The sequence below is a fragment of the Stenella coeruleoalba genome (genome assembly GCF_951394435.1).
Source record: "Stenella coeruleoalba genome assembly, chromosome: 14".
Classification (NCBI taxonomy): Eukaryota; Metazoa; Chordata; class Mammalia; order Artiodactyla; family Delphinidae; genus Stenella; species Stenella coeruleoalba.
The window spans coordinates 50,231,009-50,257,988 of record NC_137160.1 but is presented as its reverse complement, the minus strand read 5'-3'; the positions used below and the strand labels follow the sequence as shown (position 1 = coordinate 50,257,988).

General features: G+C 45.5%; 1 protein-coding gene across 2 annotated transcripts in view; it reads right to left on the bottom strand.

Annotated features, from left to right (window-relative positions):
- Nucleotides 1–26,980, bottom strand: part of TMEM241 (transmembrane protein 241) — a 107,448-nt gene continuing 80,468 nt past the window's right edge. Inside the window, exons 14-15 of one of the 2 annotated variants that reach the window (XM_079942166.1) lie at nt 13,627–13,691; nt 1–657 (exon numbers count right to left, since the gene is read on the bottom strand). In XM_079942166.1, coding sequence (XP_079798292.1) covers nt 627–657; nt 13,627–13,691 — 96 coding nt within the window. In that variant the 3' untranslated portion in view covers nt 1–626. Of the gene's footprint in view, nt 658–992; nt 3,809–13,626; nt 13,692–26,980 lie in introns of those variants that run through there. The other variant, XM_079942165.1, reaches the window with a different exon arrangement.

Below are 26,980 nucleotides of genomic sequence, written 5' to 3'. Positions count from 1 at the left end.
TTGAATGAATGAATGAGTGAATGAGGTTCTTTGACCCAAAGGCACAGATCCTGCCCTGTAACGGGGGTCTGGGAAAGCCCTGGACACGCGGCGGGGGCCCCCTTCTCCAGGCAGCTCCAGGGCGGAAGGCAGCTGGAGCAGACTGGTTCTCCCGGAACAAGTCTATTGAGGGGAGGGTCTCAGAGTGCTCAGATTGGATCCACCTGAGATGAAGGGAATTCGAGGCTCTCTGTCGTATAACAAGTTTTCCCAAAACTTAGTGGCTTCAAACAATTTTGCTGTAGCTCATGATTTTGTGGTCAGGCATTCATGCAGGCTCTGATGCTTCTGCACCACGTGGCATTGACTGAGATCACTTGACGGCACTCAGCTGGCAGATGGGCTGGTCCTAGAAGGTCCAGGGCAGCTCCCCTCACATGTCTGGTAGCCTGGTGGGGTGGTGAGAAGGCTGGGTGCAGCAGCGACTGTCTACAGGCCTCCTGTACCTGGTCTCTCCAGCATGGCCGCCTCAGGGGAGTCAGACTTCTACAAGGCAGCTCAGGACTCCCAAAGGCCGTTCCAGAAGATCAAAGCAGGCGCTGCAAGGCTTTCAACCTGGCCTTGGAAGTCTGGGATCATTGCTTCTATCACCTCCTACTGGCAGCAAGCAAGTCAGAGCTAGACCGGATTCAAGAGAAAGAGACAGGAACTGCAAGGGGTGTAAATACCATTGGGGTAGGTAGGGGTGGAGCACCCTCTCAGTACTCAACGGCCACACACGGCTGGTGGTTACACGGGACAGGGCAGGGCTAGAGGGGGAGTTGGGTGGACCTCCCTCTGCAGAGCTAAGTGGCCTGGATGCTGGTAGAAGTCTGGGCCTGTGTTTAAGATGCAAGAACTCACTCCCCAAGGATAACAACCTTTTCTGCAATACTCTCCTGTCCAGGCTGAAGAGAAGAGAAAGGCCAATTACCAAGAAAATAAATGGTTTATTTTTCCTTATATCCACAGCAGATTAGTAATAATACACAGAACTTTGCTTCTCCTGACAGAAAGCGTATTCTTTATTTGGACAAATACAAAGACAAAACACCCTGGCTTTGACATGGGGCCAGCAAGGACATGACCAAGATAGGACATGACCAAATGGATCATTTCAGGTAAAAGGGAGTGCTGGGGTAACCTGAGGATTCCCCACCAGGGGGGCCAGGGGCCCAGAGAGCCACAGAGAATGAGAGCAGTAATCTAGGCCAGTCCCTTGACTTACAGCCCTCTAGGCTCACCCTGAGTTCAGAGCTGAGCACGTGAACTTGGGCATAAAAGATGGTGGTGAAAGCTTGAAGAAAAAATCCCAAGAAGAAACGGAAGCTGAAGGAAGCAGGATGGTCTATTGAAGAAACATCTTATCCTTTGCCTCTTGCTAGTGTCAAAGTAAGAAAAGACCTGAGATTTTAAAAACAATGGGACTCTGGAATGAAGTTAAAAAAATCACACAAACAATAACCAAAAAAAATCCTTGTTAGAGATTCTTTAAAAAGAAAAAAAAAAAGGTCTAAAACTCTGCAGCAGAACTTTTGTTTTTTGGTTTTTTGAGGTACATTTCTTTCTTTTATTGAAGTACAGTTGATTTACAATATTGTATTAACTTTCAAGTGGACAGCATAGTGATTCAATATTTTTATAGACTATATTCCATTAAAAGTTACTACAAGATAATGGCTATAATTCCCTGTGCTGTACAGTATATCCTTGTTGCTCATCTTTTTTATATACAGTAGTTTGTATCTCTTAATCCCATACCCCTAATTTGCCTCTTCCCTTCCCTCTCCTTTTTGGTAACCACTAGTTGGTTTTCTATATCTGTTTCTGTTTTGCAAATACATTCATCTGTATTATTTTTTAGATTCCACATATAAGTGATGTCGTACAGTATTTGTCTTTCTCTGTCTGCTGCAGAAGTTTTTGAGGGCAGTCCTGCTGGAACAGGGGATGGGGTTTGTAAACTGTACATGGCTCTTTCTAGCCTTAGGAATCTCCATTTGCTCAAATGAGACGTGGAAAGACAGACATAAGATGACATTTGGACAGATGCCACTTTCTGCAAAGAGAGAACTGGACTCAGGTGTACAGACACGGTTTTGTGGGAGCAAAAGAACAAAGAAAATTGTAAACCCAGATTTTCTATTTGATCCTCGGTAGAAGGTTTGACATCTCAGATTAGGAACAAAAAACAAAGTGAAACTATATATGTATAAAGGTCACTCTGAACATGTTTACCTTAAATGACAAGCAGAGACCAGGAAAAGACAAGGAAATGAATTTAAGGGACTCAAGGTCCAAATATACTAATCCATTCCTATTTGTTTCATCTTGTTTCTTTTTTCAACAACTTGGAGAAAAAAATGCAGGAAGAATGGCCTGACTGAGCTGACCTTAGTCTTCACAAGGCCAAGAATGGACAAGGCTTGTTTCCCAGATGCTGGAAGTGGTCCTTCATCACTAACGGGGTGTCCGACCCTGCAGGGCCTGGATCCTTCCCGGACAGGACTCCCTGGACTTCATTACCTTCTATGTCTCAAAATGACCAAAACTGACACCTGGCAGAGTATAATGCATTCAGAAAACCTATTATGAGCAGGAATATTTGGAGTTAGACATTATTTTCTTAAACCTTCATTGGGGTTCAGAATCAAATGACCATTTCATGCAAATTCATTTCTTTTGACTCCCATAAAGGCAAGGTTTAGAGTTTTCATCCTATTTTTAATCTGGCCTGAAAAATATATTTCAGTGTTCAGTGATCTGAAACCTCCTCTGAGATATCAGGGAATTAAATGGATTATGAATATAACTGTGTGTGCGTTTACATATCTATGTTTTGTTTTGTTTTGTTTTGTTTTCTTTGTGGTACGCAGGCCTCTCACTGTGTGGCCTCTCCCATTGCGGAGCACAGGCTCCGGACGCCCAGGCTCAGCGGCCATGGCTCACAGGCCCAGCTCCTCCCCTGCATCGACAGGCGGACTCTCAACCACTGCGCCACCAGGGAAGCCCCTACATAGCTATGTTTGTTTGGTGTTTCCTCCACCAGTGCTTATTAATCCTATGCCCTCTGGTAATCATTAGTACCCAGTTAACCTAATGGTAGGCAAAAAAGGGTGTGTGCAATTCAACACAACACACAACCATAAAAAGGCTTCAGCACACACTCTGGAGAAGTAGTGTCCTTGCTGGTGTCTTACTTGGCCCAGAACCCCCATTTACCTCCTCCACCCCCGCCCCCAGTGGAAGCCCCGCTTGAGGAATTCTCTCTGTGCCCCTAGGCGGGGGAGTGTGCGTTCTAGGCAAGCCAGCCTGACAGCAAGGAAAGGGGGTCCCCAGAGGAGCCTCCAGGGGAACACAAAACAAAACCAAAAAGGCAACGCAATACCTTGGGCCCACTAGCAGGCAGTGAACGCTTATCTGGGAAGGGTGTTTAGTAAGGAGGCTTGCGTGGCAATCAAGGTGGGCGGAGCCATCCCCATACAGGTGAAATCCTGCATCTGTTTCTGCACAGCTGGGCTCACAGCACAGTCAGCAGGACTTGGGGGAGCCTCTCGACACAGTCCACTCTCTGCAGCGGCCCAGAGACCCCAGAAAAAGTTCTCCTCGACGCAGCGAGCAGCAGTGTCTCATCGTTCTTGCTTTCTTCTTTCTATCTCCGGGACAGGGAGCTCCAAAGCCCAGGGCGGTGTTCTCCACCTGCAGCCTGGGAGTCCACTTTCTCTGTGTTTAGGAGCCCTTCCGCTCTGAGAAAACCAGCAAGGCCTCTCCAAGGCCGCCGAGCAGGAGGCTGCAAGAAACAGCAAGAGGTCATCTTTCCCCTCCCCGGAGCCTGGGGGCTGTGGACACACGGAGTTGCCTGGTGCCCACATACCGCAGGGCGAGGGATGCCCCCTCATCCCGCAGCTGAGCATCTTGTCCCCCGCCTGCACTGCCCCGCTTTGAGGTCAGGCCCAGGGACTGCCCAGTCGTCTAGGGTAAGCCTCAGCTGTGCAGGGGGAGGGGAGTGGGCTGCAAGGTGGGTTGTGATACCTCCCCTTAGGGAAGAAGGTGATGTGTCCCAACCATCCTGACCAGGTGACAGTGACTGCCCTTCGTTAATGCTCTCTGGCAGAAATATTGAAGGAGGGCTTCCCACAGAGCTGCCTGGTACTTTTTGCCATAGAGGGTTGATGAATATAAAATCATGCAGATATCCATAATCTTATCATTATTAAGCTGACAATCTCTGAATCCTTTAATTTCATTTAGACTAACAGAACATTTAAAAACAAAATACAAATGGGGAGGGGACCTCCCTAGTGGCGCGCAGTGGTTAAGACTCCGCACTCCCAATGCAGGGGGCCGGTGTTCAATCCCTGGTCAGGGAACTAGATCCCACACGCATGCTGCAACTAAGAGTTCACATGCCACAACTAAGGAGCCCGACTGCGGCAATGAAGACGCAGCGCAACCTAAATAAATAAATATTTTTTAAAAAAAGAATAATGAAGAAAATACAAATGGGGAATCGTGAATTTCCCACCAGGGCAGAAATATCTATATGGTCAGTGATTTGAAAATGAAAAAATAGCAGGAGAACAGAAGAGTGTGAGAAAGAGAAGAGCTGGATATCTTAACATGCCTAAAATGTAATACAATGAAAGGTCTGCACATTTCCTATTTTAAACTTCTCAGTAGACAACCTGGTGTCCGTCTGAATCCCCTGTCATTCTTCCCCAAAAGCACTTCTAAGGCCTGGGATGGGCCACGAGTAAAGGATTTTGATGGGGGTCCCTGAGGATGAAATGCTCTTGTCCAGAGGTGCCAACAACCCCACAATCCCACCACCTTCTTCCTTTTTTCTCCCATTTACCCGCCCAGTATCCCACTCCTCCTGTACACCCACTCCTCCTATACACCCACTCCTCCTATACACCCACACACCACACTCTCACATTTGGGCTATTGCATCTCCATATTCCTAACATATATCTAAGGCACCGAATGTATGAAACACACTTAGGCCGTGCATATCCTGTTCCCAGTGAAAAATGTCACCTATGTGGGTGACTGCGACATAAAGATAACTTGTACCATGGACCATTTCCAGTAGAGCAGTGAACTGAATAAGTGTGAGCACAGAAAAACAATAAGCTGAATTCAAACTGTGCTCAGGTGTTTTTAGCTACGTAATCCTGCCAGTGTTAGTCTGCTGTTTCCTCAGCTGCACCACAGGAGACAATCACATCTAACCATCTCTGTGAGGCTTAGAAGGACGTACTTGAAGCAGCTGACCCCCGTGTGCAGCCTACAATGGGCAAGCAATGAAATATTCTTCTTTTCTCGACTGCTCTCCCAGAGTAGGGATCCCTTTCTCAGCAGCCCTCACCACTGGCTGGCTTCCCCACCTCTGCTTGAAAAGTCCTTGTGAAGGACCCATCCTGCTCTGCAAAGCCAGCTCTAGCCATGGGATTCAGGCAAACATCTATGGGCATCTACGGGCATCTTGTGGCAGGTCCCGGGGCATGAGGTTCTTCCCTCCTGGAGGAAGTCCTGCCTCATACTGACCTGACAACCTCACCTGTGAGTCTAAGTTCTGCTTTCTAGAGCAACAGAGAACAAATCTACGCCCCCATCACCCATCTGCCAACCCTACAGAGTGGGAAAATCCCCTGAACCCCCGCCATGTCCCCTCCCTGGTGATGTCAGGCCTCTCTCTCTCTGGGTGAGGGCAGAGAGGCGCTAGTCAGGTGACTGCACTGGGGAGTGGGCTGGGAGGATGACCCCTGAGCCCGCTAACAAGGGGGGAAGAGAGGAGAGGGGCGCGAGGGAGATGTCTGCCTGACAGCTTAAGCTCCAAGTTGGTACGTACTTTCCTCTTTCCTACAGAAGTATTATAATAGTGACAATAAGTCGATGAATTCTCTTTAACGCGTACTAAGCTCATAATAACGTAGCTGAAGTTTGTGTCTATATTACGAACCGAATAAATTTCTGAGGACTTTCCTAGATCTATACTCATCATTTATAGGATTGTTCCTGGGAGAAACTAGGGTCCAAGTTCCAAAAGACCGCATTGAGAAACATGACCCATTTGTGCTTGTCCTAGTCTAGCTCAGGGACAGACCCAGATGCTGGCGGGTTCTACTGCCTCTTCTCTTTGGATGAAGAAGGGCCTGGGAAGGGGAAGCCATTCATTTTGTACACAGGCTCACCTCTAAAGATCTGGCTTTCCCTTCTTAGCCAATCTGCTGTTTCCTTCAACATCCCTTAAAGAACGCACATACCAGCTTCTTAAACCCCTGGGAAAGCGCAGAGTCACCGTGACCTGATGCAAGATCTGTACAGAACTTTGGCCTTGGAAGAGTTTTATTTCTGCAAATGTAACAGGAGGGGGTCACAGTCATTTCCACTAATCTTCCTTAATCACCAGGGAGAACAGGATATCGGTTGGCTCTCCGTCACCCTCACACCTGCAGCTTTAGAACAATGCTGCAGCGTAATAAACTTGCATTTCATCCCCTCGGCTTAGCGAGTTAATGAAACACCTAGCAGCTTAGGGAACGCTGACATGCAAACAAACCTGGTTCCGTTTACTGTTAAGAGAGCCAGGGAGGTGAGCTTTGATGCTGTCTTCTAAACAGCGGGAGATGCTGACACAAGGAGGGGGGCAGGAATCTTAATCGCATTACAGCTGGTCAAGTCAGAGCTTTACTGGACTGTTTGCAAATCTTATAATCCCCATCATTCCTGAAATGAACAAACTTCATGTAACAAGGCATAAACATCAGATTGCAGAGCAGAGGCAGCCAGAAATAGTCATCACTCGCTTCTCTTCCAGGGGGTTATTTTCAGCGTCTCTCCACTCCTCTTTTCTCCCATCGGGAGCCAAAGGCCCCATCTCAATTATACATTTATTACTGTGGTGATTCAATGAATTCCTATGGAACCCTCCAGACAGAGGACAGAGACTGTATCCTTTCCCCAGCTGTAGGCCTAGCACTTAACACAACACCCAATAAATATTTACTCAGTGAGTGATGGAATTCTTATAACTGCTCCCCCTTTTCCCATCTGGATTCCAAACTATTTTTGTTTTTCTCTCTTTTCCTCACCAAAACTAATTCACCACTCCCTTGGGGACTTGCTGAGTGACAGTTCACAATCTGATAAACTACTCTGTGTCGAAAGGTAATGAGCATAGTTATGAAGGCCTTTCTCAGCATTTTAAAGAAGAGGTTTCAAATTTTTAATTCAAATGAAAAACTTCAGACACTGTGGTCCTAGATGCACTTTGGGGTGTGTGGAAGTTCTTTCTTCACCCCTAAATTCACTCTTCCTACAAAGAGACTTGGGCAGTCTCCAAGCATTCCCCTAAAATTAAAGGCACAGACATCTCTACTCAGAGAGGACAGAAGACCATTTTCTAAAGACTCTTGGTGTTAATGAGGTTGGAACTGGAATCAAGTTGAAGCGATCCTCGTGTTTGCAGCCCAGGATCGATGGCAGGCCCGGTGAATGATGGGCAAAGGTGAGGAGCTGATCACGAAATCCTACAAACAGGTTGTGCTTTGGTTATTCCTTTCTCTCCTTGTACCTAAACTATTCCACAGAGAAGAGTGACTCTCTCTGTCTAAGGAGGATTCGAAGAGGAGGCACACACAACTAATTCTACTCGACAGGAACGTCACTCACAGTTCAGAATTTTTTTCTTTTGTATATGTTGAATCCCCTTTGCCTATATTTTAGAATAGAGGGAATTCATTATCGATCTGCACTATAAAATGTTGTTAATTAAAAAATGAATACATATTAATCTGGAAATTTAAATTACTGGGCTTGTCATAGATATTAAAATACTGGGCTTTTATAGTTAAAAACAAGGTAATTAGCTGGACAAGAGCAGTTGCTTTTTTATATATATAAATTTATTTATTTATTTTTGGCTATGTTGGGTCTTCGTTGCTGCGCACAGGCTTTCTTTAGTTGCGGCGAGCAGGAGCTGCTCTTTGTTGCAGTGTGTGGGCTTCTCACTGCGGTGGCTTCTCTTGTTGCAGAGCACAGGCTCTAGGCATGCGGGCTTCAGTAGTTGTGGCACGCAGGCTCAGTAGTTGTGGCGCACGGGCTTAGTTGCTCCAAGGCATGGGGGATCCTCCCGGACCAGGGCTCAAACCCATGTCCCCTGCACTGGCAGGTGGATTCTTAACCACTGTGCCACCAGGGATGTCCCCAAGAGCAGCTGCTTTTAATTAAAGGCTTTAAAAGTTGACCAATGTTGGGGGCTTAGGCTTACCATTTTTCTTGGGTACAGGATTGAGAAGCCTAGTACCTGTTGATTCAGCAAACGGTGCCGGAAGGAGAGACGCAAAGGTGAGCAAAACGTGGCTCCTTTCCTGGAGGAGCTTCAGCCAGCAGGTGGGCAAGGAGTGCACACCTGTCACGCCGTGTGGTTCATGCTGATCGTGGAACACAGAGCGGGCAGCAAGGGCTGCCCAGGACCTGACCCTGGAGCTGATCCAAATCTCTAATTAGGAGATAAACAAGTTCCTTAAGATCTTGCTGAAATTTCAAATGGCATGTCTCCACTAACCACCTCACAACTTCAGATCCGTGATTCCCAACCGGGGCGATTCTGCCCCTAAGGGGACCTTTAGCAATGTCCTGAGACGTTTTGCATTGTTACAGTTGAGGGGGTGCTACTGGCATCTAGTGAGGTGAGGCTCAGGTTTGCTGCTAAAAATCCTACAGGACACAGGACAGCCCCTCACAGCAAAGAATTATCTGGCCCAAAAACGTCAACAGTGCTGCAGGCGAAAAACCCTACTTGAGACAATGAGCTATTTTGTGCCTCTAAGCTGTTGCCCACCCACGAAGGTGGACAATTAATTACATGGGCCCTCGTCTCCTGGAGGGTGACCTCTCTGGGGTCTTGGACTGTGTCTGGAGCCTCAGAGCCCAGCAAGCACTTCTTATAGAATGAATGAACATACAAGGAAATGCAGGCGAGGATATCGGCTGATCCGGGGTCCCCGCCCTCAGCCAGACTGCAGCGGTGGCAGCTACGCTCACTCACGGAGCCCGTGTCCACTGAGCGGGCAGCCTCGACCCGCTCCAGCGACTGCTGCTGTGTGGACGTGCAGGCCCAACTTAACAGCTGTTCCGTATTTTCAAAAGAATCTGGAGAGCTGGACTTGTACAGGGAAATCACCTGATTTCTAAATGCTGAGTAATTTGAAATTTGAAAATCAAAAAAGAAGAAACAATGACTATACAGGCAAACACAGTAGGTCCAAACAAAACAGGCCTGCAGCCCTGCCTTCTCACTTCCGATCAGTCTAAGCTCCCACAGGACAGAGACTGGCCTCGGATCCCTGCCCAGGATCCGAGCTGGTCACCCAGTCACAGCTTGAACACACCCAGTCTATGGACAATGCAGATCAGCTCTGTGCAAAAGACAGGAAATCTGAAACACAGTCTGACATTCCTCTTCTGGCGGTTCACTTTGTGGTTGGAAAATTCTTTGAGGCTGAAAACACACGATCCTTAAATTCGAGAGTTCTCAAAAATCAGGAAATTCCAAAGTCAAGGTTCCTTTTGCAATAATCACACGTGCTGTTTCCTTGATTTGGGTATACACAGCCCTTCTTTCCATCTTGTTCAGGGCGTACCACGAAGTCCACAGGATGTGGAACAGCCTGGAGACATGGCCTACGCACAGACGGCTGCTGGAACCTTCAGACTAAGCGTGGCCTCCCCACTGGAGAGCATCTCAGGCTCATTTCTCACACTCAGTTCAACACCTGGGTGTTTTTTGTTTTTCTGCTGTTTTTTAATTCATTCTGAAATTGTATACAAAATACAATCAATGAGGCTTATTTGTAAGAAGGAAAATTACTGTCAAGAGTTGAGACGATCACTATGAAGGGTAAGATACAGAAATTGGGGGAAGAGTCTCGAGGATGCACCAGGATATCTTGGCAGTTAGGTTTCTGGACGTCAACCTGCCTGTTTGTGTCCTGCCTTCCCAGAAGGACAGGTGCAGAGTAAGAAGGAGAGAGTGTAGTATCAGCTCCCTGCCCCCCAGCACCAGCTCCGGTTCCAAATCGTGAAATCTCACCGTTGGCACCTCTTGCCCCTCCATCCTTCCCTGTCCTCCCAGGGCTGGAGGGACCAAATACTCTTCCACCCCCAGTCTGACTAAGCCTCTCCCTTCTGCATCAGGTCCAGTTTCAAGCCAGTTCCAAGGCCCTCCAGCTCACCCCACCCTCTCTCTCTCCTCCAGTCTTCACATTCATTGTGCATTCAAACGGTTACTATCCTACTGCAGAAATTATCTTTATGACTTCTTCTCCCGAAAACTCCTTGAGGGCTGGATGATGTCTTATGTTCCTTAATGACTTCCACGTGCTTTGCATACAGCAGTCACTCAATAAATATTGTTAGTTGATTGATAGAATTATAGCCTCTAGTGTTAAAAATCTAAGGCTGGACTTCCCTGGTGGCGCGGTGGTTAAGAGTCCGCCTGCCGATGCAGGGGCACGGGTTCGAGCCCTGGTCCGGGAAGATCCCACATGCCGCAGAGCAACTAAGCCCATGCGCCACAGCTACTGAGCCTGCGCTCTAGAGCCAATGAGCCTGGAGCCCGTGCTCCACAACAAGAGATGCCACCGCAGTGAGAAGCCCGTGCACCGCGACAAAGAGTAGCCCCCACTCGCCGCAACTAGAGAAAGCCCACGCAGCAACGAACACCCAACGCAGCCAAAAAATAAAAATAAAATAAATAAATTTAAAAAAGAAATCTAAGGCAATGAAATCCTTTTCCTAAAAATGTTCCACTGGACATTCTTAGCTCACCGTGTCAGCCCCTGAACAAGAAGTAGAGCCGTTTTGTCCTGGGTAACGCTCCTTCTGTACTCCTGCCATATCATCTAGATGCTCTTTATAAACGATCAGACTGGTGGGAAGAGAAACATTTAGGCCAATGTCTCTTCCACCTCTCCATGACCTGCTTCTACCTAGACACTATCTACGCTGCTACTAAGTCCTTGGAGTTTCCCACGTCATTTCTAGGGAGGTATGTGAAGTTTATGGGATGTTGGACACACACAGACCTGGGTTTGAATCCTGGTCCAATCACCTAGTAGCTCTAAAATCTTGGGACAATCAGTTAAATGTCTCTGAACCTCAGCTTCTTCATCTTTAAAACGGGGCTAACTTGGAGGGTTGTTGTGAAAGTTAATGAGATAATATTAATATAAAAATGTCTGAAATATAGTAGTTGCTCAATAAATGGTTATTATTAGTCAAAGGAAGAGGTGAGACTAGAAGGAGGAGGAAGAAGAGGAGGGTGTGGGAGTATTTCCTAATTTTTCTTTTCCTTCCGTTTTTCATCTTGGGGCAGGAAATACCCCATTAGGGGCTCCTGAGAGGGGTTGAAAATCGCTTTCACCGAATGCCGTGAGCAAAAAGATTCATTTCTGTCAGTCTGGATGGTTTAGGTGCAGACCTGCCCTCAGGCAGGGAGATGAGCAATAATAGACATCCCAGGGGCAGTGACTTTACACTTTTACCCGAGAGCTGTTCCTGGCACACAGAACCCCAGGAAATATCTGTTTATTGAACCAACCCCTCCCAGCCCAAAGCCACATGAGATGCAAAGTCACCTCCTGGACTTCCTCATCATGGTATTCCCAGAGCCTGGTCCTGACCCTCACATTTATCTTGCAAGAACCTCATATTGATGTTTAAAAATGACACCATTTTTGTGTGTGTGGCTATGACGGCACAAGGCAGGGGATTATTTGCAAGACGTCCTGGGAGAGGGGAGGCTGCCCTAGACACACTGAGCACGAGTACCGGCCCCACCAACCAGCACTGTGGCTTTTGAGCAAACAGGTGACAATTCTGCAGGTCCAATGTGCACATGAATGCAAAAAAGTGGAGGGAGGAGGTGGGAGGAACCAACCCTTAGAATTACTCTCAGCCCCAGAATGGGAAGAAATATGGATTTTCTAGAACTACGCCTTATTTGAGCAAAGCTAAGCAACAATATGCTTTTTCTTTCCATCATGCTGGTAAAGAAATGGAAAAACCTATTCCAAAACTTGTCTGCCATTCCATTTTGGAGTGCCATTCTTGGGGCGGGGGTGAGGGGGGATTGCCAAACAATGCATCCAAAGTGGAATGGAAATAAGCTTTCTCTTCAAGTGGCCCTAAGCTTCTTTTCCTTTTTAAAACAGAGGTTAAGAGACCAGTAAGTAGCAACAACAAATATGACTTATTCTCCATAATGTGCCGCATTAGTGATTCAGGCCGGACAGCAGGCAGCCGTGGTCATAGGGGAGGAAAGCTGTGGGTCATCCGGCCAGCAGCCGGCAGGCTGGGCGAAGACTTGGCAAGGACTGACCCATTCCCGGGTGACTGAGAGGCTCGTCTTGCTCGACAGGCACCCGTCAGTGTGGTTTCACTTGGCAGACGATAGAGCCCACCTCCCTCAGCGCGGACATCCTGACCAAACAGTGCATCATTCTCACTGTTGAATCAAACTGGTGTGACTTCTGGCACGTGGAGACGGTGGAAGCAGAGGATGACAGGCCTTTACTTTTTACTCGATGCATTTCTGCATTGTCTTAAACGTCTCACAAATAGCACCCGTTACTATGTAGCTTTAAAATACGTAAGTATATACCCCCCAAATAAAGCACGCCCACGAATGAGAGGAGCAACAGAAGTCTTAACAAACTCACCATCACTCCCCACCTCACCTCATCTTCCCTGAAGATGACAGCGACAGCCCTTGGTAATGATCACATCAGCGGGTTTGAATGCTAGCAAGCTGGAGTGGATCAAAGTCCTAACTCCGTCAGCTGTCCGATCGGCAGTCTGTGTAGAGCGTTCGGAGGTAGGACCCTACAGCCCATCTTCCACACGGCAGACTGAGGAATGTGTTTTTAACCTAGGAGCAAGCGGCTCCTCTGCTCAGAATCCTCTGATCGCTTCCCCCCTCACTCTTACAATGGCCTTTAAGACCCCACATGGTCAGCCACCAACCAGCCTCATCTCCTACTACTCTCCCCCATCAACCTGTTCCGGCCACACTGCTCCTTGAGCAGACCAAGCACACTCAGGGCCTTTGCACTTGCTGCTTCCCCCAGGGTCTCCAGGGCTCGCTCCCCCACTTCCTTCAGGTCTCTGCTCAAATACGGGAGGGAGAGGCAGTGTTGTCTTTAAGCGAATGGATGGGTGCATTCTAAACAAAGATGATCTGGAACTTGACTAGGAGAAAATGAATGGAAGGGTCAAAGGCAAAAACACAAACATAGTTAAAGTTATATGCACGCATAATTAGTGGCTTACCTAGAGTGGTTACTCTCGTGTGGATGAGTGGCTGAAAGGTGTACCGTTGACGCTCTGGTTCCTGCCCCGGATGCTGGCTATAGCAGGTGTGGTATATTCAGTTTGTGAAAATATTCATGATAGATGCACTCTTCTGAATGTATATTTATATGTCAATAAAATATATACCCAAACACACACCCTTTCTTCAACATTTGAGAGCAAATATTCGTATCCCAAGGAAACACAAACAACGAATTTTCTTCTCCTCTCTCTATGCAAAAGACTTACCATCCCACGGTGGCCCTGGTCAGGATCATATCAAACAGCAATATCGATAAACCAGCCGTGATCACCTGCAGAAATCATTTCAACAAAAGGTCATCAGAGCAGCAGGCCCTCGGCAACCTTCTCCAAAGCCATTCTTCACAAGCTTAGTTTGTACTAGTTCAGATCCCAGACGTCAGCCATGCCTTCCCACTTCATGACTTTTTGCCCCAAATACTTCCTAGTCCCCCTAATTACCTTTCCCAAATACCCCTGTATTTAGCGGAAAATGCTAAGTTCTAGCCTATTCTGAGGTGAGAATCTTCAAAGAAACATTTAACTTCCAAACTCTTCAAAGGAGGAGTTTGGAAGCCAACATCCAAACTCGTCTCTCCCCTGGGCAGGGGCATAGCAAGAATCCCTGTTTCCATCTTGTCTCAGCTGTGCAAAAAGAATCCTCAGGGTCAGAAGCACTCATTCACCTGTTCCCAGATCCTCCAGCTAAAAACCTAGCTGTCAACCTGCCTTTGCTAACACACCGTCTCTCGCCCTGCCCTAATGCCCCTGTCTTTCTGGCCCGTGACACACATTGTAAGAAACCAGGTACTTCCTAAGGGAGGGAGCAATGAAATCATTAATTAATTACTTGCAAACATCTAGAAGCCACAGGAGAGGGAAGAGGTTAGTCCACATCTCTCAGAGCTAGAAATTACATAAAAGTCTCTTAGGAACGGCAGTAACAGGACTCAGCCTCCAGCGGTGCCTCTAAATGTCGGCACAAAAAGTTTTGAGAATCAAAGACCCAACTTTGGAATGTCTGCTCAGGAAAGATGTTTTTTCCCAGAATTCTGCATTCTGGAATACAAAACGGCTTCCATGAGGAAGGTCACCCTAAGGACTTGCTTCCTTGCAATGAGAAGAAGTAAGAAGCCGTATCGGGATGGGTCATGCAGGATGGATGCCCTCAGAGATGTCAACTGCCATGTCACTCAAGGGGACGTCATGTCCGGTCTTGGAGGCCTCTTCAGGTCCGAAGCCGGGAACAAGGCAACAAGCAGATGGTCAGAAGGAGGGAGTGTGTTTAATGGGTCTCATCTTCATTCATTTACCATCTCAAAAAGAAGTCTGGAAACATAAACCAGGAACATTCAGTACAGAAACTCCGTGAGCTCTTAGAACCTTTGTGGTAGTTTATTCATTTCAGGTCATTTTCTGTTTGCTTTCCTTGCTTAATTTGCAGCAAAAACCTTGATAACGAAAAAGACCTATGGTGTCTTCAGGAACAAAAAAGAAGCGGCAACAAGGTCAGAGAGACAGTTGCAAAGTAGAAAGCAAAGGACGAGAGGAAACAGATTTCTCAAAGTGAAAACGGAGCGGTGGCTTTTATCTTAAAGAGCTTTTATCTTAAAGAGCAGCTCTTCTTCCCCCATCCTGCCCTCTTCTTATTTGGCATTTTATATTTAGGACTTTTGTATCTATGGTCACAAATGAAGTGGGCCTAAAATTTTATTATTTTGCAATGCAATTGTCTGGTTTCGGAAACACGGTTATACAAACCACATGAATAATTCATCAGCTTCCCTGCTTCTTTTCCTATAAAGGATAAAGATGGTCTTTACTGTGGTCTCTACTCTGACCTGACTGCCTGCCTCTGGACCTGGAGCTTCTAGTTGGGCTGGGCTTTAATCATAAGCAAGTCTTCTCTTTCTCCTGGATTCAAGTTTCTCATTTTCATTTTTTCCAAAAATGTTTTTCATCTATGTTTTCCACTCATTAACATTTAGCAGTTTGGAGAAATATTATTTTATCTCATTTGTGCCCATTTTTATCACCTTCCCTTTATTTAAAATAAATTTATTTATTTATTTACTTTTGGCTGCGTTGGGTCTTCGTTGCTGCACGTGGGCTTTCTCTAGTTGTGGCGAGCGGGGGCCACTCTTCATTGCGATGAGCGGGCTTCTCATTGTGGTGGCTTCTCTTGTTGCGCAGCACGGGCTCTAGGCGTGCGGGCTTCAGTAGTTGTGGTGCACAAGCTCAGTAGTTGTGGCTCGCAGGCTCTAGAGCGCAGGCTCAGTAGTTACGGCACACGGGCTTAGTTGCTCTGCGGCATGTGGGATCTTCCCAGACCAGGGCTCGAACCCATGTCCCCCGTATTGGCAGGCAGATTCTTAACCACTGCGCCACCAGGGAAGTCCCTATCACCTTCCCTTTTGTTCTTACTTTTGTCATTTTCTCTTACTTTTTTTTTTCCTTTCCTTCCTTAGTCTTAACCAAAGTTAATCTCATTAATCCCTCTTTACTTTTGCAACTTCTTGGACATTTCCTGGGGTGGTGCCAACAGAGATTTATTTCTTGGAATTGCTGAAAAGGCCTCCATTCTGCTGACGGAGGTTAGTGATGGCAGCCTGGTGTTAACGGAACAACTCATAACGTTTCTGAAGCCTTTCTTAACTCTTCAGCATTGTCTTCATCTCCTTTGCCCTTTTACCAGCTTTTTTCTTTTTTTCCAACTTTACTGAGGAATAGTTGACAAATGTAATTGTATCTATCTAAATTGCCCAACATGATGATTTGATATACATACACATACATGGCCTCCTCTAACTGTCTTCTCTGATGGCTTTTTTCATATGACTTTAGTCTCCTTTGTGGAACCATCCCCTCCCACATGCCCTGCAACAGTCACAGCTGAGGGCTTGTGGCTCTGTTCCTCCACGAGTTTCTTCAGCTTAGGAGGAATCTCGTCTTCCATGAGATAGACAGCTGGCCTGCTTGTTCCTATTAACTGCACCTTTTGCCAAGAAAAATACCTCTGAGAATCTTCAAACCAGCCCTTACTTGAAAATAAGGTTGGTTTATAGCCAGACTGGTGCCTTTCCATCTGCCGCTTCCTGGAAACGTCTGCATGGTCTCCTGCCTTTCTCCTGGGCCCCTCTTTCAAACTTCTCTAAATTTTTCTCTCTCAATGAGCAAATCTTCTGCTGGCTGAGACACTCAGTGAAATTTCACAAGAAGGTTTGTCTTCTTTCTGCAGGGAATTTATAGTGAACTTGTTTATTCTGTAGAGCTACTGGAGAGGCAGATGGGTCACTTTTTAATCAATTTCCAGAAGGACCCTCAGTTCCTTAGGCTTCTCTGCTTTCTTTTACCTCCATCACCAGCCCCAGCGGTCAGATCTTTTAGAAGCATTTCCCATCACCCTTTTCCCCCCCGCCCCGTGTGTGTGTGTGTGTGTGTCTCTCTCTCTCTCTCTCTCTCGCTCACACACACACACACACACACACAGTCACCAAAGTTCTACCACGTCACAAAAGTCACAGTGTAAGAAGGGGTGAGTAGCAGCTGACAACACCCCACTGAGGGGTGGACCCTGGGCAGGTGTCCAGCCCGACTCACCCACTAAGTGACGTGCACCCACACATCCATCTCAGCCTGTATGAGCTTCAAGGTCATGCCCCAGCAAAGCAACAGATTTCCATATGCCATGGGCCATCAGGGCTGCTCAAAAACACTGGGAAGTGTGTGAATGACAAATCTGCTCGTGCTAAGAGTCCACTCCACTTCTAACTCCACCGAGGAACAAACGGAAGCCAGGTGAACCGATCTTTCACCTTCACCGCTGACTGTGCAGGTCTGGGTACAGAATGTCCCATGCAAGGGCACCTGGGGGCAGAATTCGGGAGGTGCAACCGACTCCCTAAGCTCAGAGGTGGGGAAACGGTGACCCAGAGATGGTGTGTGACTTGCTCCAGGCCCCGGCGACTTCACGGCAGGGAGCAGTGGAGTCAAGGCCCTGACTCCCAGGTCAGCCTTCTCTCACAGCCAGAAAGGCCCCACATGAGCTCCATGCAGCTTTTTTGAAAATAAGAGTCCACTAAAAGCAGGGACTCAGATATCTGCAAGCCCATGTTCAGAGCAGCATTATTCACAATAGCTAAAACTTGGAAGCAACCCAAGTTCCCATCCATGGATGAACGAGTAAGCAAAATGTGATATATATATATATATACACACACACACAATGGAATATTATTCAGCCTTAAAGAGGAAAGAAATTCTGACATATGCTATAACACGGGTGAAGCTGGACGACATTATGCTCAGTGAAATAAGCCGGACGCAGATGGACGAATACTGTATGATCCCACTTATGTGAAGCACTTGGAACAGCCAAACTCACAGACATAGAAGGTAGAATGGGTGTTACCAGGGCCCGGGAGGGGTGGGAAATTAGTGTTTACTGGGTACAGACTTTCAATTTAGGTTGATGAATGTCAGTAAAAGCATACACTTTTTTTCCTAACCTTTAAAACGGCTAAAATCTGCCCACGAGAAAGACTCCAAGTTACTCTTGGGGCTTGCCATTCAGGAGATGGAAGTAGCAGCCGTCACTGTCAATCGTTGTTCTTGCTTTCAAAAAGCATTTAAAAAAAAAAAAAAAAGAAATACAAATGTTTCCCCAAAGAAGAAAGAGCCCTGTGGTCTGAGGAATGTCTGCCTTGCGCACATGAGGACCTGAATGACAAACATCAGGACCTGCCACGGTTTGGGCTGCCAACAACAGCAGAACTCAATACATTGTGTCAACCGCGGGGCTTTGAACTTCCTGGATTTGTCAATGGATGTCACAACCTCTGTGTTATTTAAACAGATTTTAGTATTTAAAGCAGATCAGGTTTGTTTTTTAAACATTCATTTCGATCCTGAGACAAATTTCCTGTTTGTTTAAGGGAAAATAAAGAGGAACAGTTGTTGATGGGAACCCGCCAGAGAGTCGTGTATTTGGAAGAGAAGCAGAGATTTAGCTTTGCTGTTTGTTATTGTTTTGATGTTACTGTTGTTGTTGTTGAAGTACATAGGACATAAGGAAAAAGTGGTCAATGGCAGCGAGGATACAAGGCCCTTCACCGTAACTGCCCCGGTTTCAGCCATGCACCTCCCACGTAAACTGGTTATAGGTTTTCAAACCCTGTTTCATCCCATCATCTTGCCTTTGCTCAGCAAGTTTTCTCTACCTGGAATAATTTCACAGGCCTCCTCAAACAATCCCTATTCACCTTTTGAAAATCCATTTCTAAAACTTTTCCTGAGTGGATCAGAAGTTTCTTCTAGGGGCTTCCGTAACCCCTTACCATTGCACACATCAAATTCTACTGAAATGGTGGTCTCCCCACACTGGAGGTGAGCTATTCATCTTTGTATGTTCGGGGCCCGGCAACAGAGACTTGCATACGGTAAGTGCCTGAAACAGTTTACACAAATGCACTGTATCGTCAGAGCTGGTAACATAACCCCAAAGGTCACAGTGTTGTTTATTTTTAAATCACTTTTCGTATATTAGGGACATTGGAACCCAGACCTGAGAACCCTGGGGGCAATCTCTCTGTCCCTCGTCTGTGCTTCTTGGACCAATTACCTCCATGGGGCTCCACAGAGAAGAGCTGAGACTGGCTCTCTGGTTCCAAGTCCAAAAATGCCAGGGAAGATTCTGATTGGTCCCTGAACCAATTGACTGTGGCCTGGGAAACAGAGTAATGTAAGAACATGGAAGCTCACCCTTGAACTTCGTGGTTGGAATGGAGGAAGGAAGGTTTCCCTGGAGGAAGGTAGGGAAAGTGCTGGGCAGACAGAAGAACAGCTGTCTTCTATACCCTTGCCATCGAAACCATCTGGGAGCTTGCAGGAGATGCAGGATCTCAGGCTCCATCCCAGACCGACTGAGTAACATCTCCAGTGGAACAGACCCCTGGTGACATGCACGCACACTAAAATGTGAGGTGTTCTGCTCCACACCATCCAACTCCAGCACTGGCCAGCTGGTACTGCCACATCTCCAGGGAAAGGTGAACTCCAGCTTTCTCACAGGCTGTAGAGGCACATGTCAGACTGTCCTGGAGTCCATCTGTGTTTCAGATTCACATATGAATGTAACCAACCCAGCCTTTCTTTTAGGTTAAAGAGTAAATCTAGTAAAAATATATAATCTCAGAACAGGCTGTCTTTCTCGCCTAGGACCAAAGAAACTATGCCAAATCCACTAGACAGAAACCACAGCTAAGGCTGAGAACTCTGTCTGGTGTTTTATTTATTTATTTATTTTGGGGGGCTGCATTGGATCTTCATTGCCGTGCACAGGCTTTCTCTAGTTGCAGCAAGCGGGGGCTACTCTTCATTGCGGTGCGCAGGCTTCTCATTGTGGTGGCTTGTCTTGTTGCGGAGCACGGGCTCTAGGCACGTGGGCTTCAGTAGTTGTGCCATGCAGCCTCAGTAGTTGTGGCTCACGAGCTCTAGAACGCAGGATCAGTAGTTGTGGCACACGGGCTTAGTTGCTCCATGGGATGTGGGATCTTCCCGGACCAAGGCTCGAACCTGCGTCCCCTGCATTGGCAGGCAGATTCTTAACCACTGCACCACCAGGGAAGCCCCTGTTTGGTGTTTTTAAAATATGGAATTAATTTATTCAATATCAATCCTATGATTTATTCCAGGATCAGTTAATGACAGACAAATCATGCTAAACTCCAGGCAGAGCTATTAACAGCATTTGGTATCACCTCATTAAAATATACAATGAGCCATTACTTTTTCAGGTATCAAAAAATGACATTTACCATAAGTACACTGGGACTGAGAATATAGCTGAGGAACGTAAAGAGATCAAGGTCACGTGAAGAAAGGATAAATTCTAACCCTAGAGAAACCTCGGATGACTTTTAACAAACTCCTACATTTTATGGAAAAAGCAATAATAGAACAAAATTAGGAAAAAAAAAAAGTGACATAAATATCTAGTTCATGGAAGGTAAGGGAAGAAAGTAACCAAAATTTAAAGAGGTCAGGGACTTCCCTGGCAGTCCAGTGGTTAAGACTCCATGCTCCCAAGGCAGGGGGCACGGGTTCAATCCCTGACCGGGAAACTAAGATCCTGCATGCCTCACGGCATGACCAAAAATTTTTTTTAAAAATAAAGAGGGCAGGGCTTCCCTGGTGGCGCAGTGGTTGAGAGTCCGCCTGCCGATGCAGGGAACACGGGTTCGTGCCCCGGTCCGGGAGGGTCCCACATGCCGCGGAGCAGCTGGGCCCGTGAGCCATGGCCGCTGGGCCTGCGTGTCCGGAGCCTGTGCTCCGCAATGGGAGAGGCCACAACAGTGAGAGGCCCGTGTACCGCAAAAAATAAAAAAATAAATAAATAGGGCAAAAAATGTCCCGGGTGTCAGGCTCAGCAGTGTCACATGTATGAATTCATCTGCTCCTCGCAACAACCCTCCACAGGAGGGGAGGGTGCTTTGTCCCATTTTACAGATGAAGAAACTGAAGCTCCTTGAGGTCAAATATCTTGCTCAAAGCACACAGTCACAAAAAGGGAGGAGTGCAGACTCAAACCCAGGTCTCCTGGTTCCTGTGCCAATCCTCCTTTTCCACTTCCAAGTTAACCCTCAATGGTAGCTCTGCTTAACCCTGGAGATGTCAACTTGACTCAGTAGCTCTCAACCCTAGCTGCACAACAGAATCTCCTGAGAAGTTAGAAAACAAAAACAAAAACAACTGAAGTCCTGTCCCATATCAATGAAATTGGAATATCTTATAATAAGGTCCAGGTATCAGCATTTAAAAAAAAATTCCCTAGGAATTCTCATATGGGGCCTCTCACTGCTGTGGCCTTTCCCATTGTGGAACACAGGCTCCGGACGCGCAGGCTCAGCGGCCATGGCTCACGGGCCCAGCCGCTCCGTGGCATGTGGGATCCTCCCGGACCGGGGCACGAACCCGTGTCCCCTGCATCGGCAGGTGGACTCTCAACCACTGCGCCACCAGGGAAGCCCCCCTTTTTTTAAAAAAATTAATTAATTTATTTATTTTTGGCTGTGTTGGGTCTTCACTGCTGCATGCGGGCTTTCTCCAGTTGCTGCGAGCCGGGGCTACTCTTCATGGTGGAGTGCGGGCTTCTCATTGCGGTGGCTTCTCTCGTTGTGGAGCACAGGCTCTAGGTGTGCGGGCTTCAGTAGTTGTGGCTCGTGGGCTCTAGAGCGCAGGTTCAGTAGTGGTGCACAGGCTTAGTTGCTCCGTGGCATGTGGGATCTTCCCAGACCAGGGCTCGAGCCCGCGTCCCCTGCATTGGCAGGCGGATTCTTAACCACTGCGCCACCAGGGAAGTCCCTAGTGATGTGTTCTTAATTTCAGTAAAAGTATCTACAAAACTGCCAAAATTCACAGAACCACTTTATAACATTGATGAATAAGCCAGAACCTGGTAAATAAGACATCATCATTACCATCAGCAGCAGCATCTTCACCACAGGAATCATTTATTACACCATTTTACATTACCACCACAGTGGATGAGGGTTTCAATGTCTTCACATCCTTGTTCTTATTTGTCTTTTTTATTATAGCCATCCTCGTGGGAGTGAGGTGGCGTCTCACTGTTGTTTTGATTTGCATGTCCCTAATGGCAAGTGCTGCTGAACATCTTTTCATGGGCCTACTGGCCATTTACTTATCTACTTTGTAGTATTGTCTCTTCAGACTCTTTGCCCATTTTTAAACTGTGTTATCTTTTTACTATTGAGCTTTAAGAGTTCTTTATATGTTCTAGATACAACTCCCTTATCAGATATATGATTTGTCTGTGAGTTGTCTTTTCATTTTCTTGATGGTGTCCTTTGCAGCTCAAAAGTTTATAATTTTGATGAAGTCCAATTTATCTATTTTTTTCTTTTGTTGCTTGTGCTTTTGGTGTCAAAGCCACATTTTGAGTAGCAAGGAATTCTAAATCACTATTCCAACCAACACCTTAACTAATGATTCACTATACATGAATCATACCATTATATCACAGTTTCCTTTTTATAAAGCCATTTATTCATTCTACCTTCAAACATTTATATTCTACTTTAGAACATGATCTGTCTATCCAAATTAAGTACTACTCTACTTGATTTATAATGAGTTTCCAATGTGAATTTTAGAAGCCAATATCATGCTATGTGATATGAATACAAGACAACAGAAATCTGAGAATTAGGAGATGAAAGAAGCATGTATATTTAATGAAAAAGTCTAGAAAACCTCAAGTAGTAATTCTCCAAACATATTCATAGTAATTTTGAAGAGGCTGGTGACTCGTTCTTTAAGGTAGGAATAGAGGAATGGAGTGTTGAGATTATCTAATCTATCCCCTAAATTTCAGCACTTTAAAGATGTCATTCCATTGTCTGTTGGTATTCATAGTTTCAGTTGAAATGTCAGTTACTTTTAAAATTTAAGGTAATGTCTTTTTCCTCTGGTTGACTTTTAAGATTTTCTCTATCTTTGGTTTTCAACATTTTAACTAGGATATGCCTAAGCATACTTATTTTTCTTTGTATTTTTAGTTTGGGGTTTGGTGAGATTCTTGAAGCTGTGGGTTGATGTCTTTCAGCAGTGTTAGAAAATTCTCAGCCATTATTCCTTCATATACTGCTTCTCTCCTTACCTTCTAGAATTCCAAGTACATATATATTAGACATTTTGACAATCTCCCCCATGTCTCTTATACTTTGTTCTATTCTTTCCATTCTTTTGTCCTCTCTATGCTTCACTAATCCTGTAACACTGTGTCCAGTCTGCTCTTAGACCCATCCACTAAGTTATTAATTTCACACATATTTTTTCCATTCAATAATAACTCTTTGATTTTTTTTTACAGATTCCAATTTTGCATTGAATTTCTCCCATCATTTAATTCATTTTTTCCACTATTTTCTTTAACATATTATTCATAGTCACTTTTAAGTTATCACTAGCTCCAACACCCAGATCATTTGTGGTCATGCTCTCATTATTTTTTCCACTTAATTATCAGTCATGTTTCCCTGCCTCTTAACATGTCTACAACTTCATTATGTTGAACACTGCATGTAAAAGAACTATAATCAGGGATTGAGTGAATCAGAGATGGGCTATAGCTCTAGTAAGGCTTAGTCCACCTCTACTTTATCTAGTTCTTCAGGTATGGCCCTTCCAGACTTGTGTGTAAGAGCCTGGTAGATCTCTAACTTCTCATCCCTATAAGTTCTGCCTTTCAGAAATTTTGACCTTAGCTTTTTAGCTTCCCATCCCATGTAGATTCAAAATCTGGCAACAGTCTTCAGGGGAAGAGTCATTGTATATTTGCTTCAGGCTCCTCTTTTTAGCAAGATTTTGTCTCCTAAGTACCCCCAAGATTATGAGCTTTTGCTTTGCCTTTCTGGGCCAACCAAGCAGCCTCCAGAACTGCTCCAGAGTTCAGCAAACGTCTCCTGGGAATACTGGACTTGCCTTTGGGGCTCCTCTAGTTTCCAATCCATCAAGCCAGTTCCACATGACTGCCAAAAGCTCTGCTAGTTTCTCTTTCCCACAGAATATTTCCTTTTCTTGGACAAAGTCAGATCCTTAGGCCACACCCAGAATCAGCAAATATCCTTCACCTCCCCCCAACCCCATGAAGAAAATAGCCTGTGTCACTCAGTATACCTAAGAAGGTTCTTCCTTCTTTGGAAATTTATTTAATTTAGTTCTCATTGCTTTCACAGATCTCTGATTTCTTTAAAAATATGATTTTTGCAATTTACTTGTTTTTCCCCTAGTTGTTTCAACTGAATGTTGGCCTGTCACAATGTACAACAGTCTACTCTGAAGTAGAGGATTTCCGTTTACTATACAGATGAGAAAACTAAGACAGAGAGAGATGGTAAGACACTGGTTTTCAAACCAGATTTGGCTGACCACTACTTCCCTAGAGCCACCTTGGATGTCATCATGGTGAGGCAAGGTGGGGAGGCTGTATTTGATTTGTTCTGAACATCTTCCTGATCAGTGACAATCTTATTAACTCATCATTACAATTGAAATTAGCTTTGTATTTTCATCATAGCCTAGGATCTTGTATATATCAGCCGAGGGCAACAGGACTTTCTTAAGGGCACAGTCTCTTTCTCTTCAGACACAGAGATTCAGATATGATGCAACTGATGATGATTAATAAGGCAGACTGGAGGTGAGAGGAACATACAGTTTCCTTTCCTCACAATGCTCTCTGCTGGGGGGAGGAAACTCTTCTGCTTTCCATCCTTTCCGTCTCTTCCAAGTTCACTCTAATGGGAAGAATTATTCATCTGATCGTACACTTAATGAGGCTCATTACACTAGTTAGTGGGATTCCAGTGTTTTAAAGGCAAGAATCCAGACTCCACATGATTTATTTCTTCTCTTGAATCCATGCAATAAAATTTTCTTTACCCTGTCTTCACCTGTTGGGGGGTGGGAGTGGAGGATGGAGAGGAAGCCATGCCTCCTATAGGGAGCAGAAAGCCTTAAGTCTCTAAACTAAGGTTGAGTTTTTCAACTCAACTTTGTTTCCCACTTGCCTACTATTCTTTGTCCATATGTTCTCTTAGTCCATATACCAAGAAGGGAGAAGTGGGTAGAAGAGTTCAAGTACCAGAACTCTGAACCCTTTAACACATGCTGTAGGCTGAAAAGACCCGTGTGTCTTTTATGCCATCTGACACTGATCCCTTGGTTCCAGCTTCAGAAATCTGTGACCTTTGGACCTTTTATCTTGGACTTGCAATCTTCCTGGATCAGCAGTGCAGAAAGTGTTGGCTCTCCCTCAGAAAGGGTTGAGTGTCAGACTTTTCTCTTTAGTACTCACATTTCTCAAGAGGCCATACTAAATCATGTCTGCTGGAGCAGTGTTCCCTGGTACCTTTGCGGGGGCTTCTTCCTTTCACCTATCTCTCTGGGCATTCCACTTCAGCTCATCCTAAAATACCTGATTTGGTTGGGTTTTTTGTTTTGTTTTATTTTTGTTTGTTTTATTTTCTATAATATACTACAATTTCTTTGAATAAAGGGGCTATAATTTGCCAAGTATTGCTCCTTTGCCAAGAACTATAAAGAGCAAAATAATGTAGACATACTCAGGACATCCAATCGTCAAAGACAAATGGAGAATTTGAGACTACTCTAATTTTCCTTCAAATTCAATTCAGTGACAGCCTGGTATAGTATTAATAGATTCTTCATTCTAGTACTTTTTCTCAACTTTTTCAGTCTCATTTTATTCAGTAAATGTACTCACTTACTGACAGACTTACTTTTAGAATGATGGATTTCTGCCAAAGTTATTTTTCAAACTTTGCCTTGTTGATTAAAAAGTTCTATCAGTCTCCCAGCTAAGCAGTACTCTGTGCTTCTGGAAAGGAGGAGCATGCAGCTAAGGCGTTTTTATATTCTAAGTTATTTTGATCCTCTCAAAGAATAGATCTAATCTCTGCAGTCTATTTTTAGAAATGAAGTGAATTTAACTCAAAGGAGCTTTAAATAAAAGCACCATAATTATACTTACTCCAAGGTCATGAGGATTTTTTTAATCTCCATTTAACAACAACTGCAATTCACGTTATTGTTATACTTAGTAATAATGGAGGTGAAGGAATAGATTTACCAAAAGATATACAACAAGACCTGCTTAAAGACAGGAAATGTGGTGCTCATTTGGCAAAACGCTTTTTGCTACTTCTAACCTGCCTTCTTCCTTAATCCCAACAATTCCTGATGAAATATCAGTTGGGAGAAGTGAGCCTATGATGTCGAGGGCTATATCCCAGCTCCAGGTCTAGTCACACCCAGTTTTACATGATCAGAGAGTGAGAACTCCTTAGAAATGTACAAAGCTTGCACAAGACTCACTCTACCAGCTCAGTTCCACTTGAGGGATTTACACAAACCATGAAGACTTTCTAACTCTTTTTTTTTTTTTTTTTTTTTTTTTGCGGTACGCGGGCCTCTCACTGTTGTGGCCTCTCCCGTTGCGGAGCACAGGCTCCGGACACACAGGCTCAGCGGCCATGGCTCACGGGCCCAGCTGCTCCGCGGCATGTGGGACCTTCCCGGACCGGAGCACGAACCCGTGTCCCCTGCATCAGCAGGTGGACTCTCAACCACTGCACCGCCAGGGGAGCCCCTTTCTAGTTCTTGTTACACAACTCTTGGCACTCACTGCAAAACGTCAGTGGGTCACCTGTGCACTCTTTTGCTATGGACTGAATTATATGCCCCTCCTCCACCCTAAATCCATATACTGAAGCCCTAACCTCCAATATTATGGTATTTGGAGATGGGTCCTTTGGAAGGTAATTAGGGTTAGATGAAGTCATAAGGGTCGGGTCCTCATGATGGGATTAGTGACCTTACAGGAAGAGGTCAGAGAACTTGTGCCCTCTCTCTGCCATGCAAAGACACAGCTGAAGACAACCACCTGCTACCCAAGAAGAGAGCTTCTTCCAGACACCAACCCTGCTGGCACCTTAATCTTGGACTTCCCAGCCTCCAGAACTGTGAGAAATAAACGTCT